Genomic DNA, 18,654 nt, shown 5'->3' on the forward strand with positions numbered 1-18,654 from the left:
GCCATATCTATATGGTAGTTTTTGCACACATTTTGTACTCTAACAGTGTGTATTACATTTAAAGAATGAATATTTTGCCAGATCTGTGGCTGCTACCCCGATAAGAATCAGCTTTGAATCTCTCAAATACTGGTGTTATCAGAAATATAATATTGTGACATAAGGGCAATGGTGCATCACACTATAGTTCATACGGGTCCATAAAGGTTGATTGAAGATAAACTAATTACTGGCACAAGTCACAAGCCATTGCATATTATAATTCTGTATATTACATTGAAACACTCCTGGCCCTGTGAAATAAGAATTTTTATCATATGTTTCGTGATTCATTATTTGGACGGCCAATTGTTGAGAAACTGTTGCACAACAATGCAATATATATATTTAGTAATTGCTGCTTTTTCACTATTTAAGAAAGTAGTAGACAGTACACATTGGGCAGTATGCAGGAAGTAGCTAGTATTGTGAATACAGCCGGTGTATTGTATGTCTGGCGGCTGTATGGTTTGTTTTCCAGTCAGAGATTTATTATATGGTTGACCGGTGCTGGGTTTGGGTGAACCACAGAGTGCAGAATAGAAACTACTCTAAATATGACTAAAAAAACTTCAGTGATAAACTCATTCACATTTGCTTTCACAGATTTTTGTTAGGTTTTATTTTAACTGTTTTTTTTTTAACCTCTTAAACTCCAAGGATTCTGATGAGGGTCTACTTTCTGGAGATATGCATCACATTGGCATTTTTTTTACACAAGGTAACAAATTTACACTAAATTACTCTGGGATCATTTCCGCCTTGATTTGGTCGACCCAAAATGAAAAGCTTCCCATACCCACATACAGTGGTCTAAATACACAATTTTGGCGTCATTTTACATGAAACCCTTTGAAGTTACACAAAACACTGCTAAAAGTGATACACATTTAAGTATATGTGATACACATTTAATAAATATGACAAAAGTTTTTGTCATATTTTATTACCATTTTCTAAACTATAGGTGTCTGAATACATTTTGGTTTGACTGTACATGCAGGTTTTTTCTTCTTTTATACAATATAATAAAACACATGTGACAATCCGGATATTTAAATACTCCTGTTATTAGAACACAATTCAGTTCAGTTAAAATCTGTCTTCACTAAATAGTTGACCCTTGCCCTAAATTGTAATACCTGGATTTTCCTCAAATGGAACTTCAAGCATCTGTTATCTATAAATAAGAGATATAATCTAGCATGTGAAAACTATACTGCACTAGCTTTCCACCTTCTGTCTATATATTTCAAAATCTCACTCTTTGCCTCATTTGTCTGAGCGGCGTGTGGTCTTGTCGCAAAGGCCCCAGGTCACATTCCCCATGTGATGTTTCTTATTCCAGAGTTTTCCATGTGGCTGAGGTTTTTTTTGACTGAGCGTTTCCCCTTCGACGTGCGTTTCCACCTCAAGATCCGCTGGAACGCCACATGTGATCATAATATTACAATAGGCTTATGGTCTCAGCACACGACTGTGCAAGGTGTCCACAATCCTGCACACTTACCGGACCCCTGGGACAGCAACAAAGCCAAAGGCTTTTGATTTCTAATGCTGGAGTTTTTAAGGTTTTTAATTTCTTCAAAATAGTTTGTAATATTATTCAAAGTTTCTTGCTCTAAATGACTTTTTTGTGAACCTTTGCACTGCTCTCTGACTGTTTTTGCTAAAGTATATATAAGATAATCATCTAAAGTTAAAGCACAGTAGTGAGTGTGTGAGGTGAATAAAATGTGTTTTGCTTCATGTATAAATTAAATTATGAATAATGAGGGTATGGAGATGCTTTCTGTGTGCTGTACTGTACATGAGTTTTGCAAGATATGTTTTCACTGGATTTGGTGGGGAAAAAATTCTATAGATTTCCAGGCCTGAGTGATCATGGAAATGAACAGAATCTTTAAAAAGTAACAGAAAAGCAATGGAATACAAAATTCTTTGAGTTATTCTCTGATCTAAAGGTTCTCATTGCTAGAAATTGCTTTGTGAGTGAGAGAGATGTAAAATATATATTTTCAATTTATTTTAATTTTAAAAACACTGCTTAAACTGTTTGAAAAGTCAAAAATATTGTGATGTCATAACCACAACAGTTTCAGAACAGGTCGTTTTTACAATTTACAAGTTTCAGAATGGTCTACATGTACAGTAGTGGCCATAAGTGATGTCCGGCCTTGGAATTGATATCTTCACTCTTTATTCAAATATTATTAAGAATATGTTAAAGATTTGGTAAGCATATTATTACGTAGTTGTGCTTTATTTGTGGAACATAATTTTTGGCCAGGATGTCATACAAAGAAACTATGAACTATGAAAACCAACAAAATATCAATAAGTGAAAATGTCAAAATTAACAAATCAAACGTCACTAATGAGTTTCCCAGATGCTTCCCAAATATTTCATTGTTCAGCCCTAAACTCATTGGTTGATTCAGAAGTTGACATGTTGGACTGCTCAAACAAACAGAGCAACATTAAAGGGTAACTTCAGTGATTTAGCATTAGGCTTTGTATCAGTAGAAACCCTGTAGAATATTCAAATTTTGGTACTTTCCCCCCTCATATCCCCCTGAGACGAGAGAATTATGCATTTTATTTCTGGAAAAAGTCCTCCGATGACGCAAATATCGTCATTTTGCGTCATCTGAGGATCTTTTGGCCAGAGGCTAAAGACCACAGCCACTAGATGGAGCTGTTCCGCATGTTTTCAACCCGCCTATAGGGGAGAGATCTCACGCACAGAATGTAAGACACAGACGGCCGTACGGACATTCATAACGGAGCAATGCAGAGCAAAGTGAGTGTTTCAATTTTTCAATGAATTCCTGTGATAGTTTAGCTTCCATATGCGATCTGAAAACGTGCCAGACTGGTGCTTAACGTTACCTCAGCTCTGCTCAGCTCTTCGTGATGAATGAAATCTGACTCTTGCTGCGTTTGTGTCGTGACTTTCGTTCGGCTCACTCACCCCTGTATTGAAAAGACACGTTCAGTTTTTAACTGTAGTGTTTATTCTCTAACTGAACAAAATTATTGTATTACTATGAAGATCGAAACGACGGTGTACGGAGTGGCCTCGTAGGGAAGCAAAGCAGTGCATTCTGGGAGTTGTTGTCTTTCATCCACATGAGACAAAAATACATTTTCTGTCTTTTCTCAGTCTAGAAGGCACCAAATAAAAAAAATAATTTTCTACTACATTAATGACCCAGTTTAAGTACACATTCAACTTCCCAGCGCTGAAGTACCCCATTAAAGATGTTAACCTACCATTATACCCTATAAGTTTTGCGACGCCTGCTTTACATGTACATGAACTTTAATGACATCCCATTCTTAATCCGTAGGGTTTAATATGGAGTTGGTCCACCCTTTGCAGCTATAACAGCTTCAACTCTTCTGGGAAGGCTTTCCACAGGGTTTAGGAGTGTGTTTATGGGAATGTTTGACCATTCTTCTTGAAGCGCATTTGTGAGGTCAGGCACAGATGTTGGACGAGAAGGCCTGGCTCGCAGTCTCCGCTCTAATTCATCCCAAAGGTGTTCTATCGTGTTGAGGTCAGGCCAGTCAAGTTCCTCCACACCAAACTCACTCATCCATGTCTTTATGGACCTTGCTTTGTGCACTGGTGCGCAGGCATGTTGGAACAGGAAGGGGGCATCCTCAAACTGTTCCCACAAAGTTGGGAGCATGAAATTGTCCAAAATGTCTTGGTATGCTGAAGCATTAAGAGTTCCTTTCGCTGGAACTAAGGGGCCAAACCCAACCCATGAAAAACAACCACATAATCTCACACTTGGCACAATGCAGTCAGGCAAGTACAGTTCTCCTGGCAACCGCCAAACCCAGACTCGTCCATCAGATTGCCAGACAGAGAAGCGTGATTGGTCACTCCAGAGAACACGTCTCCACTGCTCTAGAGTCCAGTGGTGGCGTGCTTTACACCACTGCATCCCACGCTTTGCATTGCACTTGCTGATGTAAGGCTTGGATGAGCTGCTCGGCCATGGAAACCAATTCCGTTATGCTCTCTACACACTGTTCCCTTTCGTTCTGTCACTACGACGTAACGTTAGTGACTAACGAATGGGGGTTTCGCTTAGAAGCCTATCAACTTCGAGTTTAGAGAAAACGCCCAATGGCGTGCCAATGCCATGGGGCATGCGGAATTTGCATACGTAACTCCGCCTCACCGCGTGAGTATATAAGGAAGTACGTGGCAATATCGCATTATGTTTCTGCTTTCGGAGCCAAGAGTACCTCTTCACTCCTACAGCCTTCTGAGACTTGTCAGCTTCTTCGAGACGAGCAGCTTTCCAGTCGGTGTTGGTGTGACGGCGCGTTCCAGTGATCGCATACTTTCTGCCTGCTGATCTGCGCAGTGGTCTGTTTGACAGCTGGTGTGTGTTTCCCTGGGCGCTTCGGCATCGACTGCAAAGTTTCCTCTCACAAAAGAGCTTGCACGTGACACGTCCTTTTCAGGATGTTTCGTCCGTGCACTTCTGGGTGCGGTAGATCTCTTCTGCCTTTCGACGGGCACGAGCGCTGCGTGACGTGTTTGGGCTTTCAGCACGCTCAGGCAGCGCTCGTGGATGACTCATGTTCTCTCTGCGGGAACATGGCCATCTCGGTGCTACGATCGAGACTCCGTGAACTCCGTGCTGATGCCGGAGCGAGAGTCCCCTCTGTCACCCCCCAATCTGCGGTCTCCCCCGGAGGCGGCACTTTGGCTGGTGGCCAGGGTGATCTGAGGGTGACGGTGTGGAACAAAGCTCCGACGCTAGTTCCTCGGCCCACACCCCCCTCTCATGCACCTGACCCGGCTAGTGCTCAGACGTCTACATCGGGGCCAGCTCCTGCTGTCCCGACTGTGGCGTTTGGCGCGGCGGAGGACGAAGAGATGTCTATCGCCGCATCACAAGGTGGGCTGGAGTCATCTGAGGATGATGATTTGGCTGTGCTGCCACCCTCGGTTGCGCCAGCATTGCCTGAGTCGGACCCAGAATTGACAGCCATGCTGTCTCAGGCCGCCGCAGCGCTTGGGTTGGAGTGGAACCCTCCGCCTCAGCCTGAGCGTTCGCGGTTGGACGATTGGTTTTTGGGGGCGGCTCCTCCATTACCTTTCTTCCCAGAGGTGCATGAAGAGATCGCGCGTTCCTGGAAGTCCCCGTTGTCTTCCCGCGAACGCTTGGCGAACTCTTCCGCCTTCACCTCCCTCGATGGAGCCGCGGCTCATGGGTACACTGGGGTCCCCCCAGTCGAACGTTCTGTTGCGATGCAACTGTGTCCTCAGAGCGCTTCGTCCTGGCGTGGTGACCCAAAGCACCCCTCCAAGGCCTGTATGTTTTCGTCATCCCTGGTGGCGAAGTCCTATAGAGCTGCGGGGCAGGCCGCTGCTTCTTTGCATCCCATGGCAACTCTTCAGGCTTACCAAGCCAAGTTGCTGTGTAATATGCACGAGGGGGGGGGGCTGACCCAGGGGGGCCGACACCTATGGCTCACCCTGGCCGATATGCGTGACGCTGAGCGAACCCGTTTCCTCAACGCCCCCATATCCCAGGATGGGCTATTCGGCGGGGCGGTCGAGAGATTCGCCCAACAGTTCTCGGCCGCTCAGAAGCAGACTGAGGCTATAAAACACATACTGCCCCGGCGGTCAGCTGCTGCCTCCACCCCACCGCCCGCACAGTTGCCTCAGCTTGCTTGCCGCCGGGGGCGCCCTCCTGCGGCTCCCTCTACCTCTGCGCCAACCAAGCGCAGAGGCAGCCGCAGGAAGGCGTCCCAGTCCGCTCCAGCCCCACAGCCCGCGAAAAAACGCCAGGCTAAGCGGCGCTCCTGATGCGGACGGCTCAGGGATGGGCAGTTCTTTCCAGGAGACGGCAGCAGGGCCGCTCCTTCCCCCGGTGGAGGGCCGGGGGAGAATTTTTTGTTCAGCTGCTGGCCCCTGGGTCAGCAGCACCCTAATGTGGTTAAAGAAAGAACTGACAACCCCATCCCTGAGCCCCCAGAGATCGGTGACGGCAGTGCGCGCCACCCTCGGGTCTCGCCACTCTCGTCCCTCTCTGTCGCCAGCCCCCTGGCAGAGCAGACCCCAGTGGAACGTGCGTCCTTCCCTGGTCTCCTCTGTCAGGGCGCAGCCGTTAACCGTGCCCCGACCCCGGGACGCCCAACAGCCTCCCCTGTCCGGGCCGGTAACGCTGCCTCGCTGCCCCACCCTGGGTACGTCTGCCGTCCGTATGACCCCGTTGGTGCAGTCTCTGGAAGCGTGGCTTCAGCTTCCGGGGCTGTCCCGCTGGGTTGCGCGGACCGTCAGGCTCGGCTACGCGATTCAGTTCGCGCAGGCTCCTCCCCGTTACAGGGTAGTCCGCTATACCATGACCGGGGCCCATGCCCCCGTCATGCGTGCGGAGATTGCCACTCTACTGGCGAAGGGTGCGATCGAGCCTGTCCCTCTGGCCGAAATTAAGTCGGGGTTCTACAGCCCCTACTTCATTGTACCCAAGAAAACCGGTGGGTTACGACCAATCCTGGACCTTCGCATCTTGAACCGATCCCTTCACCGGCTTCCGTTCAAGATGTTGACTGCGAAACGCCTTTTCGAATGCGTTCGTCCTCACGATTGGTTTGCAGCGATCGACCTGAAGGACGCCTACTTCCATGTCTCCATCCTTCCTCGACACAGACCGTTCCTACGGTTTGCTTTCGAGGGACGGGCATATCAGTACGCGGTTCTCCCATTCGGGCTATCTTTGTCCCCTTGCGTCTTCACGAAGATTGCCGAGGCAGCCCTTGCGCCCCTTCGGCAGCACGGGGTCCGCATCCTGAACTACCTCGACGACTGGCTCATACTGGGCCACTCTCGAGAGCAGGTTTGCGGACACAGAGATCTGGTTCTCCACCACTTAGCCCGTCTGGGCCTTCGGGTCAACTGGGAAAAGAGCAAACTTTGCCCCGTGCAGAGGATCTCTTTTCTCGGTATGGAGATCGACTCGGTCGCCATGTGCGCGCAGCTTACGAGCGAGCGCGCGCAGTCTCTGCTGACTTGCCTCCGTCAAATCGAGAGCAAGAGTGCGATTCCACTGAAACTATTTCAGAGGCTCCTGGGGCATATGGCATCTGCAGCCGCGGTAACGCCGCTCGGATTGCTTCATATGAGACTGCTTCAGCACTGGCTTCGCGATCGAGTCCCGAGATGGGCATGGCTGTCTGGCACGCTCCGATCCAAGTGACTCGGGCCTGCTTACAGACGCTCACCCCGTGGTCGAACCTCAGTTTTCTACGGGCCGGTGTGCCCTTAGAACGAGTTTCCAGGCATGTTGTCGTATCGACGGATGCCTCTGCCACGGGCTGGGGTGCCATGTGCAATGGACAAGCAGCCGCGGGCTCCTGGACAGGACCCCAGCGCCTCCTGCATGTCAATTGCCTCGAGTTGCTGGCAGTACGGTTCGCCCTGCACCGCTTCCGAGCGCTGCTGAAGGGTCAACATGTGCTTGTCCGGTCAGACAACACGGCCGTAGTAGCGTACATCAACCACCAGGGGGGTCTACGCTCCCGCCGTATGTCTCAACTCGCCCGCCATCTCATCCTATGGAGTCAGAAGCGCCTGAGGTCCCTTCGTGCTGTCCATATTCCGGGAGTCCTGAACCACGCAGCCGACGAGCTCTCGCGGTTTCAGCCTCTCCCGGGAGGGCACGAGGGCACGCTCGGCATGGATGCACTGGCGCACAGCTGGCCGCGGGGCCTACGCAAATATGCGTTCCCCCCAGTGAGCCTACTTGCACAGCTCCTGTGCAAGATCAGGGAGGACAAGGAGCAGGTCCTTTTGGTCGCCCCGTACTGGCACGGCCGGACCTGGTTCCCCGAACTCATACTCCTTGCGACAGCCCCTCCCTGGCCTATTCCTCTGAGACCGGACCTCCTTACTCAGAGACGGGGCACCCTATGGCACCCGCGTCCCAACCTCTGGAGCCTCCACGTGTGGCTCCTAGACGGGACGCGGCAGGTTTGAGTGGCCTGCCACCTACGGTGGTCGCCACCATCACTTCCGCTAGGGCAGAGTCCACTGGGCATGCCTATGCGTTGAAGTGGAACCTCTTCGTCACCTGGTGCTCTTCCCGCCAAGAAAACCCCTGGAAATGCCCGATCGGGTCCGTGCTTGAGTTTCTCCAAGAGGGGCTGGAGCGAAGGCTGTCTCCCTCCACCCTCAAAGTATATATGGCCGCAATATCTGCCCACCACAATCTCTTGGGGAACAAGAAGGTAAGTCAGCATGACCTGGTCATCAGGTTCCTGAGGGGAGCGAGGAGACTGAATCCTCCTCGCTCTCCTCTCGTACCCTCTTGGGACCTCGCAGTAGTGTTAAGTGCTCTGCAGAGGCCTCCCTTTGAGCCTTTGCGGTCGGTTGATATTAAGTTCCTGTCTATGAAGACGGCTCTGCTGACCGCATTGGCCTCAGTTAAGAGGGTCGGGGACCTGCAGGCATTTTCGGTTGATGAAGCGTGCCTGGAGTTCGGGCCGGCTAACTCTCACGTGATCCTGAGACCCCGGCCTGGATATGTGCCCAAGGTTCCCACCACTCCGTTTAAGGACCAGGTGGTGAACCTGCAAGCGCTGCCTTTGGAGGAGGCAGACCCCAGGAGGCAGACCCAGCCTTGGCATTGCTCTGTCCAGACCCTCATGTCCGGCCAGGTGCCCCATGTGCATGGTTCCCCTCCAGCGACCCCCACATGTGTATTTCACCGTAAGTCTCCGCAGTGAGCGGGTTTCTTCCCTTGGTGTGTCCCCGCCACCCCTAGGGTTAAAAATCCACCTTCGGCTGGTACCCTAGAGATCTTCCATATGCCGCCCTTAGCGGGTCATATGTGTCTCTTAAGTCCTCCCCACGGGTAGGCATCTTGGCATTCCCTCACTGGGATATGCTTCCCAGTGTACCTTGGTATTCCTGTGTTAAGTGGTAGTCCTTCGTCCGTACTAGTCTTACGACAGGGTACTCACACTTACGCAGGGCGCTGGAAGACAGCTGAGTGGCGGGATTATATTGGGACCCCCATTCGTTAGTCACTAACGTTACGTCGTAGTGACTGAACGAAAGGGAACGTCTCGGTTACGGCTGTAAACCTCGTTCCCTGAGGAGGGAACGGAGACGTAACGTCCCGTTGCCACATCAGCTGTGCTACCTGGAACGCAGGAGTTCAGTCTTGGCTCCTCAAGCAGGTAACATAATGCGATATTGCCACGTACTTCCTTATATACTCACACGGTGAGGCGGAGTTACGTATGCAAATTCCGCATGCCCCATGGCATTGGCACGCCATTGGGCGTTTTCTCTAAACTCGAAGTTGATAGGCTTCTAAGCGAAACCCCCATTCGTTAGTCACTAACGTTACGTCTCCGTTCCCTCCTCAGGGAACGAGGGTTACATCCGTAACCGAGACGTTCTTGAGCTAATCTGAAGGCCATGTGAAGTTTGGAGGTCTGTAGCTATTGACTCTGCAGAAAGTTGGCGACTTCTGCGCTCTGTGCACCTCAGCATGCGCTGACCCCGCTCTGTAGTTTTACGTGGCCTACCACTTTGCTGTTGTTGCTTCCACTTTGTTATAATACCAGTTGACCGTGGAATATTTAGTAGTGAGGAAATTTCACGAATGGACTTATTGCACAGGTGGCAACCTATCACGCTTGAATTCACTGAGCTCCTGAGAGCGCCCCATTCTTTCACAAATGTTTGTAGAAGCATCTGCATGCCTAGGTGCTTGATTTTATACACCTGTGGCCATGGAAGTGATTGGAACACCTGAATTCAATGATTTGGAGGGGCGTCCCAATACTTTTGGCAATATAGTGTAGTTGACTGAAACTGGGATATGAGAATGTATTTTAACAGCCAAAAAAACATACACGTCAGCTCCCACACACTTTGATAGAAACCCTGTGTCATAACGTAATAAAGCAGTGACTTGATGCTGCTCCGCTGATGTGTGTTTATACTGGCGCTGTATTGATGATCTCATCAGTAAACTAGACGTTCAGGGAACATTTATTGTTTCAAACTCTGCTGTGTTGCGTAACCTTTCAGCAAAAACACGTTTGCTCATTTCTGGTCAATAATTTGGAGACTTTTGGTCTTTTTTCACTCTACGCCCAGTGTTCTGTCCACTCCAGAGCGGATGAGAGCTCAGACACACAAACACAGCTCATCCAGTGACTCAAAGACAAACACATGACTGCACACTTATGGACACAGTCATAATAAAACCATAAACTGGGAGTCAAAACCAATTGTGTATGAAAACAAGAAACAAAATCACCACAGAATGATGCATATGTTACATGAGTTGAAAAAAAGTTATTTTTTAGAATTTTCCATGGACCACAGTTTCAAAATACCAAATGCCATGTGTCACCACAGTAAATTGTTGTATTCTTTAAAAATATTTTGCCTACACTGTGAACATGTGAATTCTTGTTCAAGGGCTGCTATATGGCAGGGCCATAACCACCATAGACAATAAGAGGGACACACCCCACCCCCACAAAAAAAAAATAGTAATAGCCAAATTGTTGTAATAGTAATATCTCACAATTCTGACTTTATATCTCACAATTTGACTATATATCACACAATTCTGACTTTATATCACACAATTCTGACTTTATATCTCACAATTCTGACTTTATATCTCACAATTTGATTTTATAACTCACAATTCTGACTTTGTATCTCACAATTCTGACTTTATATCTCACAATTTGATTATATATCACACAATTCTGACTTTATATCTCACAATTCTGACTTTGTATCTCACAATTCTGACTTTATATCTCACAATTCTGACTTTATATCGCACAATTCTGACTTTGTATCTCACAATTCTGACTTTATATCTCACAATTCTGACTTTATATCGCACAATTCTGACTTTATATCACACAATTCTGACTTTATGTCTCACAATTCTGACTTTATATTGCACAATTCTGACTTTATATCACACAATTCTGGCTTTATATCACACAATTCTGACTTTGTATCTCACAATTCTGACTTTATATCTCACAATTCTGACTTTATATCGCACAATTCTGACTTTATATCACACAATTCTGACTTTATGTCTCACAATTCTGACTTTATATCACACAATTCTGACTTTATCTCACAATTCTGACTTTGTATCTCTCTAGTCTGACTTTATATCACACAATTCTGACTTTATGACTCGCAATTCTGACTTTATATCTCACAATTCTGACTTTATATCTCACAATTCTGACTATATCACACAATTCTGACTTCATGTAGTTGACTTTCAATTCTGACAACTACAATTAGACCTAAAACTTATTTTACCATTCTTATATCTTTTTCTTTATTCCCATAAATCCTTGTAATTGAATTCCTTTAAAGAAAAAGACAAATTTCCTTCCCCCAAAACAAACTTTAATCCCGCCAATGTTCAAGACATGGTTACAGCCTTGCTATATGGTACAAAATGCTGTGTCTATCATTTCATATTACATGGAGATTTTGAAAGCACTGTAGGTTGTTGTGTCATCGTCTTAATGCTTTTGTCATCTGCTCTCTCTCAGGTCCTCATAACCGTGTGTCGCGGTGTCCTCCCAATGAACATCAGTGTCTGGGTTCAGACCTGTGTGTTCACATGAGCAAACTGTGTAACGGCATCCCAGACTGCACTGATGGAGGAGACGAGGGGGCGCACTGCAGAGGTAACAACTACATGACTTACAAACATCGCTCACTTATATATTGCTATATAGTTCTGGTTATCACAGATCAATATTACCATTATAAATTTAGTAATATAAAGTCTTTCCATAGAAATTAAGCTTGACACAAAAAAAAGTTGTATTGAATTGCATACAATATTGAGGCTTTCAGTGGATATATTTTGAATGCAAGTGTATTTTATCTTGTGGCCCTGACAGATTATTCACTTAAAGGTTTAGTTCACCTATTTACTCACCCTCGTGTTTTTCCAAACCCATTACATCTTTGGAATGGTTATTAAAGTATTTTCAATATTCTCAATTTTTTCCATCCATTGAGCCCACACAACCACAACTTTGACCTTCATAAAAAGATTGTAGAAGAAATGCAAATGAATCGAGCGGGTTAATCTAAATCGTCTGAAGAGATATGATAACTTTATGAAGAACAGATTGAATTTAGGCTTTTACTCACATATAAACTTTTATCAACGCACAGCACATCATATACTGTACGACAAACAGCAGCTCAAATGTGCTTGCAAAATTGTCAAAAGCTTGGACTTTCAATGAATAGACAAAAATTATGTTGCTGTGCCCCAATTCACCTTCTTATACTATGCCCTAAAAGTATGTACTCTTTTTGTGAAGAAATGGTACATACATTTGAGTGTGTAGCAGAAGAGTTTTGGGACATACTACAGCATCATAATTGTGTCTTAACCCTCTGGGGTACTTCATTTAGGGGTCACACTCAGGACTTTCGGGTCAAAAATGACCCGGAGGGCGGGATTAAGATAAAACATTTTTGAGTAAAATCTAATGCAATGTTCAGGTTTGACTGTATTATAAAGTAAAACTGGCACTTCAAATTACCATTAAATATATAATAACAGATTCTCAAAGACTATTTTTGTCAAGTTTTTTGTTTGTTTGTTTGGTTTAAATGGTAATTTGAAGGGCCAGTTTTACTTTATAATACAGTCAAACCTGAACATTCCGTTAGAAAGAGAACAAATGGAAAGCATTTTGTTACCCATTGTTTTATTTGACTCATTGATTTTATTTCACATATTTTCACATTTCTCTGTTACAGTTTCACCAGTCTCATATTTCCCTATGTGTGTTTGTGTGTTTGAGTGTGTCTATTTTGCAACCTTGATGGCTTACAGTCTCATGCTTGCATTGCTGTTCACTTTATTACATTGATGAATAATTGCTTTTATTTCACACATTTCCCAAAATTAGCTTTCGGAATGACACGCGTTCATTTGTGTGTGCGTGTGTTTTTGTGTATAAGTGTGTGTGTGTGTGTGTGTGTGTGTGTGTGTGTGTGTTTTTTTGTCTGTTTTGCACTATTGATATATATATATATATATATATATATATATATATATATATATATATATATATATATATATATATATATATATATATATATATATATATAATATATATATTTATTTATTTTTTTTTTTTTTTTTTTATTCTTTGTTCCTTGTAATCTAAAATCAGAGTAACTTCCCCTCCCTCTTGCAGCTCATCTCTACACTCTACATTGCCCTACATTTGTTCTTGTTTCAGAAGCGTATATATATGTTTTAGAGATTCACCCCTTCACTGTTTGAGTCCTTTTTTTCTGCATCCTGGCTGATTTGTAGATTGTATGCACAAAAAAACTCTGTATTTTCATATTTTTGCCAATTTCCCATTCCTTTGCCTATGGGGGTCATTTTTGAACCCAAGGTCCTGAGTGTGACTTTGGGTGTTCATATACCAAGTACCAATAAAGTCACCAAGTTTCGGACCATTCCGATGAAGCTACGATTTTTTTTTAAATTATAAAACGCTTTGGGTCATTTTTGACCCGAAGTACCCCAGAGGGTTAAACAGACAACTCTGTTACAAATGTCAATCACCTTTTCACAGTTAACGTCCTCGTATACACACTTTATTCCTACTGTATTGGAGGAAAAGAAAAAGCACGTTGATCTGCCAGATGTAGGTGTTTCATGCAGAGAGCGGTCCTCTTATTTTTGCATAATGATGAATTTAAAGTCGGCATGAAACAGAAATTGTGATAGTCTTTTCTTCCCTATTGTGCCGTATACCCGAGTGAAACGCTTCTGAAACAAGAACAAATGTAGGGCGATGTAGAGTGTAGAGATGAGCTGCAAGAGGGAGGGGAAGTTACTCTGATTTTAGATTATAAGGAACAAAGAATAAAAAAAAAAAAAAAAAAAAAAAAAAATATATATATATATATATATATATATATATATATATATATATATATATATATATATATATATATATATATATATATATATATATATATATATATATATATATATATATATATATATGTATATGTGTGTGTGCATGGATAAATCATTTATAATAAATACTGCAATTTTCCATAAAAAACTAGAAATGCCCATTTTGATTTCATGGTGACTTTTAGTTATTGGCCAAAAGTATCTTTATAAAAGTTCACAATGTTGTTGCAGATTAAATAAATACTTTTTATCATGCTCAATATTGATCATTAATCACTCAAGCTCCTTTATCTAAACCTCTCAGTCTCACACATGAATCTGCACTTTGAATTTCCACCAGACAAATACAAACAAAATACAGTGATGCTTGAAAGTTTGTGAGTCCTTAAGAATTTCTACATAAATCTGATCTACAAAGTTATCAGTTCTTTCTACCAATAGATAGAAGGAATTCAATTAAAAATAATACACAAATATGTGTATATTTTCTCTTATTTATCTCCCAAAATAATGCAGGAGTAAACATAATTTCTGGAGAAATATGTGAACCTCCAGGATTCTCTGCTCATTAAAAAACATAATTGGATTCAGGCGTTTCAGCTGTTTTCATGGTATAAATCTGGTGTGAGTTTAGCAGCTCTGCCCTACAGAAATAACATAAACCTGGATCATCTCTATCAAAATCTGGACCTCATCACGCCTGGTTTTGGAAACTGCCATGCCTTATAAAAAGTTATGGAAGTATTTGTGAAGAGATTGATATCCATCAGGTAGATAATGTACAAAGAGAAGAAATTCAACACTTCTGTTCCTCTAGCAAGGAGTGACCAGGCAGCAAAAATCACTCCATATGCACAACAACTAATATTCCAGGAGGTCACAAAGAACCGCGGGGTAACAAGGATCTAAAGACTTCTCTTGCACTGACTAAGATTCATATCCATGAGGCTATCAAACAAACACTGAACAAGAATGATGTGCACAGCAGGGATATGGCAGCAAGGAGGAAGACACTTCTGTCCAAGAAGAACACTGCTGTATATAAAGATTGCCAAAAACCACATTGGAAAATTGTATTTCTTAATAGATGAGTCCAAAGTTTCTTATTTAAACCAAAAGTTTGGTTTAAATAAGAAACATTCAATTTGGTAAAAACCGTTCATGTGTTCAATAATAGCAACCGCCTGTAAAGTAGGGTCATGGCTTACGGTTGTAGTCAAGACCACCTAAACCCAGACCAAAACAGCGTGTGCCGAGACCAAGACTGTGTGGGGTTGAGAACAAGACCAAGGCAGCGTGAGACCAAGTCAAGACCAAGACCAGACCAGCACTCCTTAAATTCATCTAAAAGATTCATATCTACTGCCTGAGAAATGTCTTTTATTTAATGAATAAATACAATTAGAATAGAAAGACACTATAGCGCCGTTACCAATCAAATCACTGACAATAAAATTCATGGCACAGAAGTTGCATCTGAATTGGTACAGTTACACCTGCATAAATAATGTTCTGATTAATTTAACATTAAAACATCAACATTATTGAACAGTCACAGAATCATTTATTCAATGCATTTATTAATTTATCATTTATTCAAATTTTGCTATGGAAGAAAAAATGGCCCAACATTCTTCCAAACTGTGTCATAGAGAGCCGCTGTCCTGCAGAGTTTAGCTCCAACCCTACTAAGCCACCATAGTATAAAACTCATGACTACCAGCATGCATTGCAGCATTTAGCATGTAACCATTGTTGAGATTCATATGCTGATTCTTGATGTATGTGTGTGTCTAAACTCCCAAAAATGTATTTACAAATCAAAATTCAGAATGTCTGATCAGTGGCAAGAAAGTATCGTTGTTGAATATTATCTATTAACATTACATAACCAGTTTTAGTCAGTAATGAGTTAAGTCAAACATTTTTCTTTATGATGATGAAAACTATATAACCTGATCATTTTGGCTAAATAATGTTTTTGGCTTCCTTTGCAACAAATTATGTGCGTTGTTAACACTGTTACAAAAAACACAACCTGACATAAAAAGTCAAGAGTCAAACTGCCCAACTAAATGAAACACTGATCACTATAATGGTGACCAAACAATAAAACCAACATATAAACCTCTTTTAATTCTCAATAAGAACTTCTATAGACATCTTTCAGGATTGGAGCCACACTCTACAGGATAGTGGCTCTAAGTAGAGAAAAACAATTGTATAATTGTACCCTAAGAACCAATTGTGTACCTTTTAAAGGTACAGGTATACATTTTGTTCCCCAAGGAATAAAATTGTACCCTCACAGTAAAAAAAAAAATTCCTGAGAGAGCAGGCGGGAATTTACCACCCTCCAAACAAGTCATGAAATGCATTTTAAGATCTTTATATTATGTTTAATATAAAATATAAAACTTTTATAATATAAAATATAAAACTTTTATATTACGTTTTTTTGCACAAAAAAGTTCAAATATATGTAAATATTAGATTTTCCATCCTCCTTTCACTCTCTGTCAACTCTACGTAAACTCTACGTAAACTCTGTAAACTCTACGTTTCTAGGCGAGTTACTTCTTCCATAAACGTAAGTAAGCGCCCACTGTTGTGGTTAATAAACTTAATCCACAACTACATAAATATATAAGTATTGCATAAACTACACTGTATTTATTCAACTTGACTATGCTTTCTTTACACAATATATTAATATTCAACTCAAGAAAACATGAATCCGTGTATACTGATTTGATTAGCAGCACTCAATGACACACTTGGTCTCTTAAAAGCGTTAAACCAGGGGTCTTAAACTCAACTTACCTGGGGGTCGCTGGAGATAGACTCTGGGTCAGGCTGGGCCGCATCAAGTAGCTATTACACAAAAAAAAGTGTTTCAAGTATTAAAAAAAAAAATAGGAGCACAACTGATCCAATCTTCTCAATCTTTATTATTAACAGTTCTTCAACATGAATGTTTCTTCTGAACATGAACTGTTCCTCTGAATTTTAAGATTCCTTTCTGAACATGAACGGTTCTTCATGAACTGTCCTTCTGAACATGAACGGTTCTTCAGAACATAGGCTTCTCTTGCCTACTCTATTTTTTTAAATATAGTCTATATAAATTAAATCATGATGTAATAATAAAATAATGAATGATTTTGATTTTATTTAAAATAATAGACTCATTCAAAGCATGGCCGTAACCAGGTCAAACAGAACAGTGAACACAATTCTAGGTCTAATTCTATTTGGGAAATAATCTTTTTGGGACTATTTGCAAACAATATTTGCATTCATTTGCGTCAAATATATTATTAGTCCTGAGATTCTTCGCATGAGTGAATAAATACATAGATCCGCTGTTTACATTTGAATTCCCTAGTGGTCTGGTAGTAGAACTTTTGTAAACCGTGTCAAAGGTTCTGTGTTCTAATCCGCTCTCATATCGTTTTTTTTTTCTTCTTCATTAAAATCAAAGATGTTCATCAATGATTATATATTAAGAGCATGGACATGTTTATGTGCATTTTGTTTTGGGATTTCACCAGAAAGAATAGAGTCTCTCTCCGCAACGGCATTAAGCGATAGATTGACACGCTCATCTGTGTGTGAAGACTGTGCACGATCCAAAAGAGAACGTAAACCCCGCCTACTTTGATTGGCCATCTCAATTATTTTGACATTGACGAGCGCTGTTAGACCACTTTCGTTTCAACTGTCTGATCAGCCTCACATTCTGTTCCTGTCAATCACGCAGTGTCAACCAGTTATACTGCATGAGGGAGGGCCGAGCTCACACACACACACACACACACACACACACACACACACACACACACACACACACACACACACACACACACACACACACACACACACACACACACACACACACAAACACAAAGTGAGACAGCTTGCATTTCTGAAAATAAAAGCGTGGCAAGCAAGGCACACGCACCGACTCAGCAAAAAGGTGCGTTTCAGAACAACGCGCGGGCCGCACTAAACTTTGATGTCAAGTAGGGGGCCACAAAATATCATCCCTGCGAGTTTGAGACCCATGCGATAAGCTTTTTTTTAAGAGAATCATTGTATGATTCACTCATCTGGTTTGTTCAAAAACACTATATGTTGATGCACAATGTTAATTCTTAAAGGGACAGTTCACCCACAAATTAAATGTTGTCATCTTTTACTCACCCTCATGTTGTTCCAAACCTGTATGAATTTCTTTCTTGTGCTGAACAGAAAAAAATGTCAGTAACCAAACAGTTGATGAGCCCCATTGACTTCCATAGTATGGGAGTCAGCGGGACATTTGACATATGTGGTTGACCGTATTCTTCAAAATACACTGATCAGGCATATGGCTGTTTTGGCAGCAAAAGGGTGACCAACACAAAACTAGGTCATAATGTTATGCCTGATCAGTGCATCTTCTTTTGTGTTCAGCAGAAGAAAGAAACTCATACAAGTTGGGAACAACTTGACAGAATTTTCATTTTTGGGTGAACTATCCTTTTAATCCTGCTTTGAATTTGTTTGGAATTATTTTGTTGTAGATCATAAATACATTAATGAATTGGCAATACTG

The 18,654-nt window shown here is 42.7% G+C and overlaps 1 protein-coding gene across 4 annotated transcripts in view; it reads left to right on the forward strand.

Annotated features, from left to right (window-relative positions):
• lrp1aa (low density lipoprotein receptor-related protein 1Aa) overlaps positions 1-18,654 on the forward strand; it is a 307,973-nt gene that overhangs the window by 66,458 nt on the left and 222,861 nt on the right. For all 4 annotated transcript variants that reach the window (XM_079844459.1, XM_079844460.1, XM_079844461.1 and 1 more), the window contains exon 3: positions 11,638-11,775. In XM_079844459.1, the coding sequence (XP_079700585.1) occupies positions 11,638-11,775 (138 nt within the window). The remainder of the gene's footprint in view (positions 1-11,637; positions 11,776-18,654) is intronic.

The sequence above is a fragment of the Gobio gobio genome, assembly GCF_949357685.1.
Source record: "Gobio gobio genome assembly, chromosome: 19".
NCBI classification, from domain to species: Eukaryota; Metazoa; Chordata; class Actinopteri; order Cypriniformes; family Gobionidae; genus Gobio; species Gobio gobio.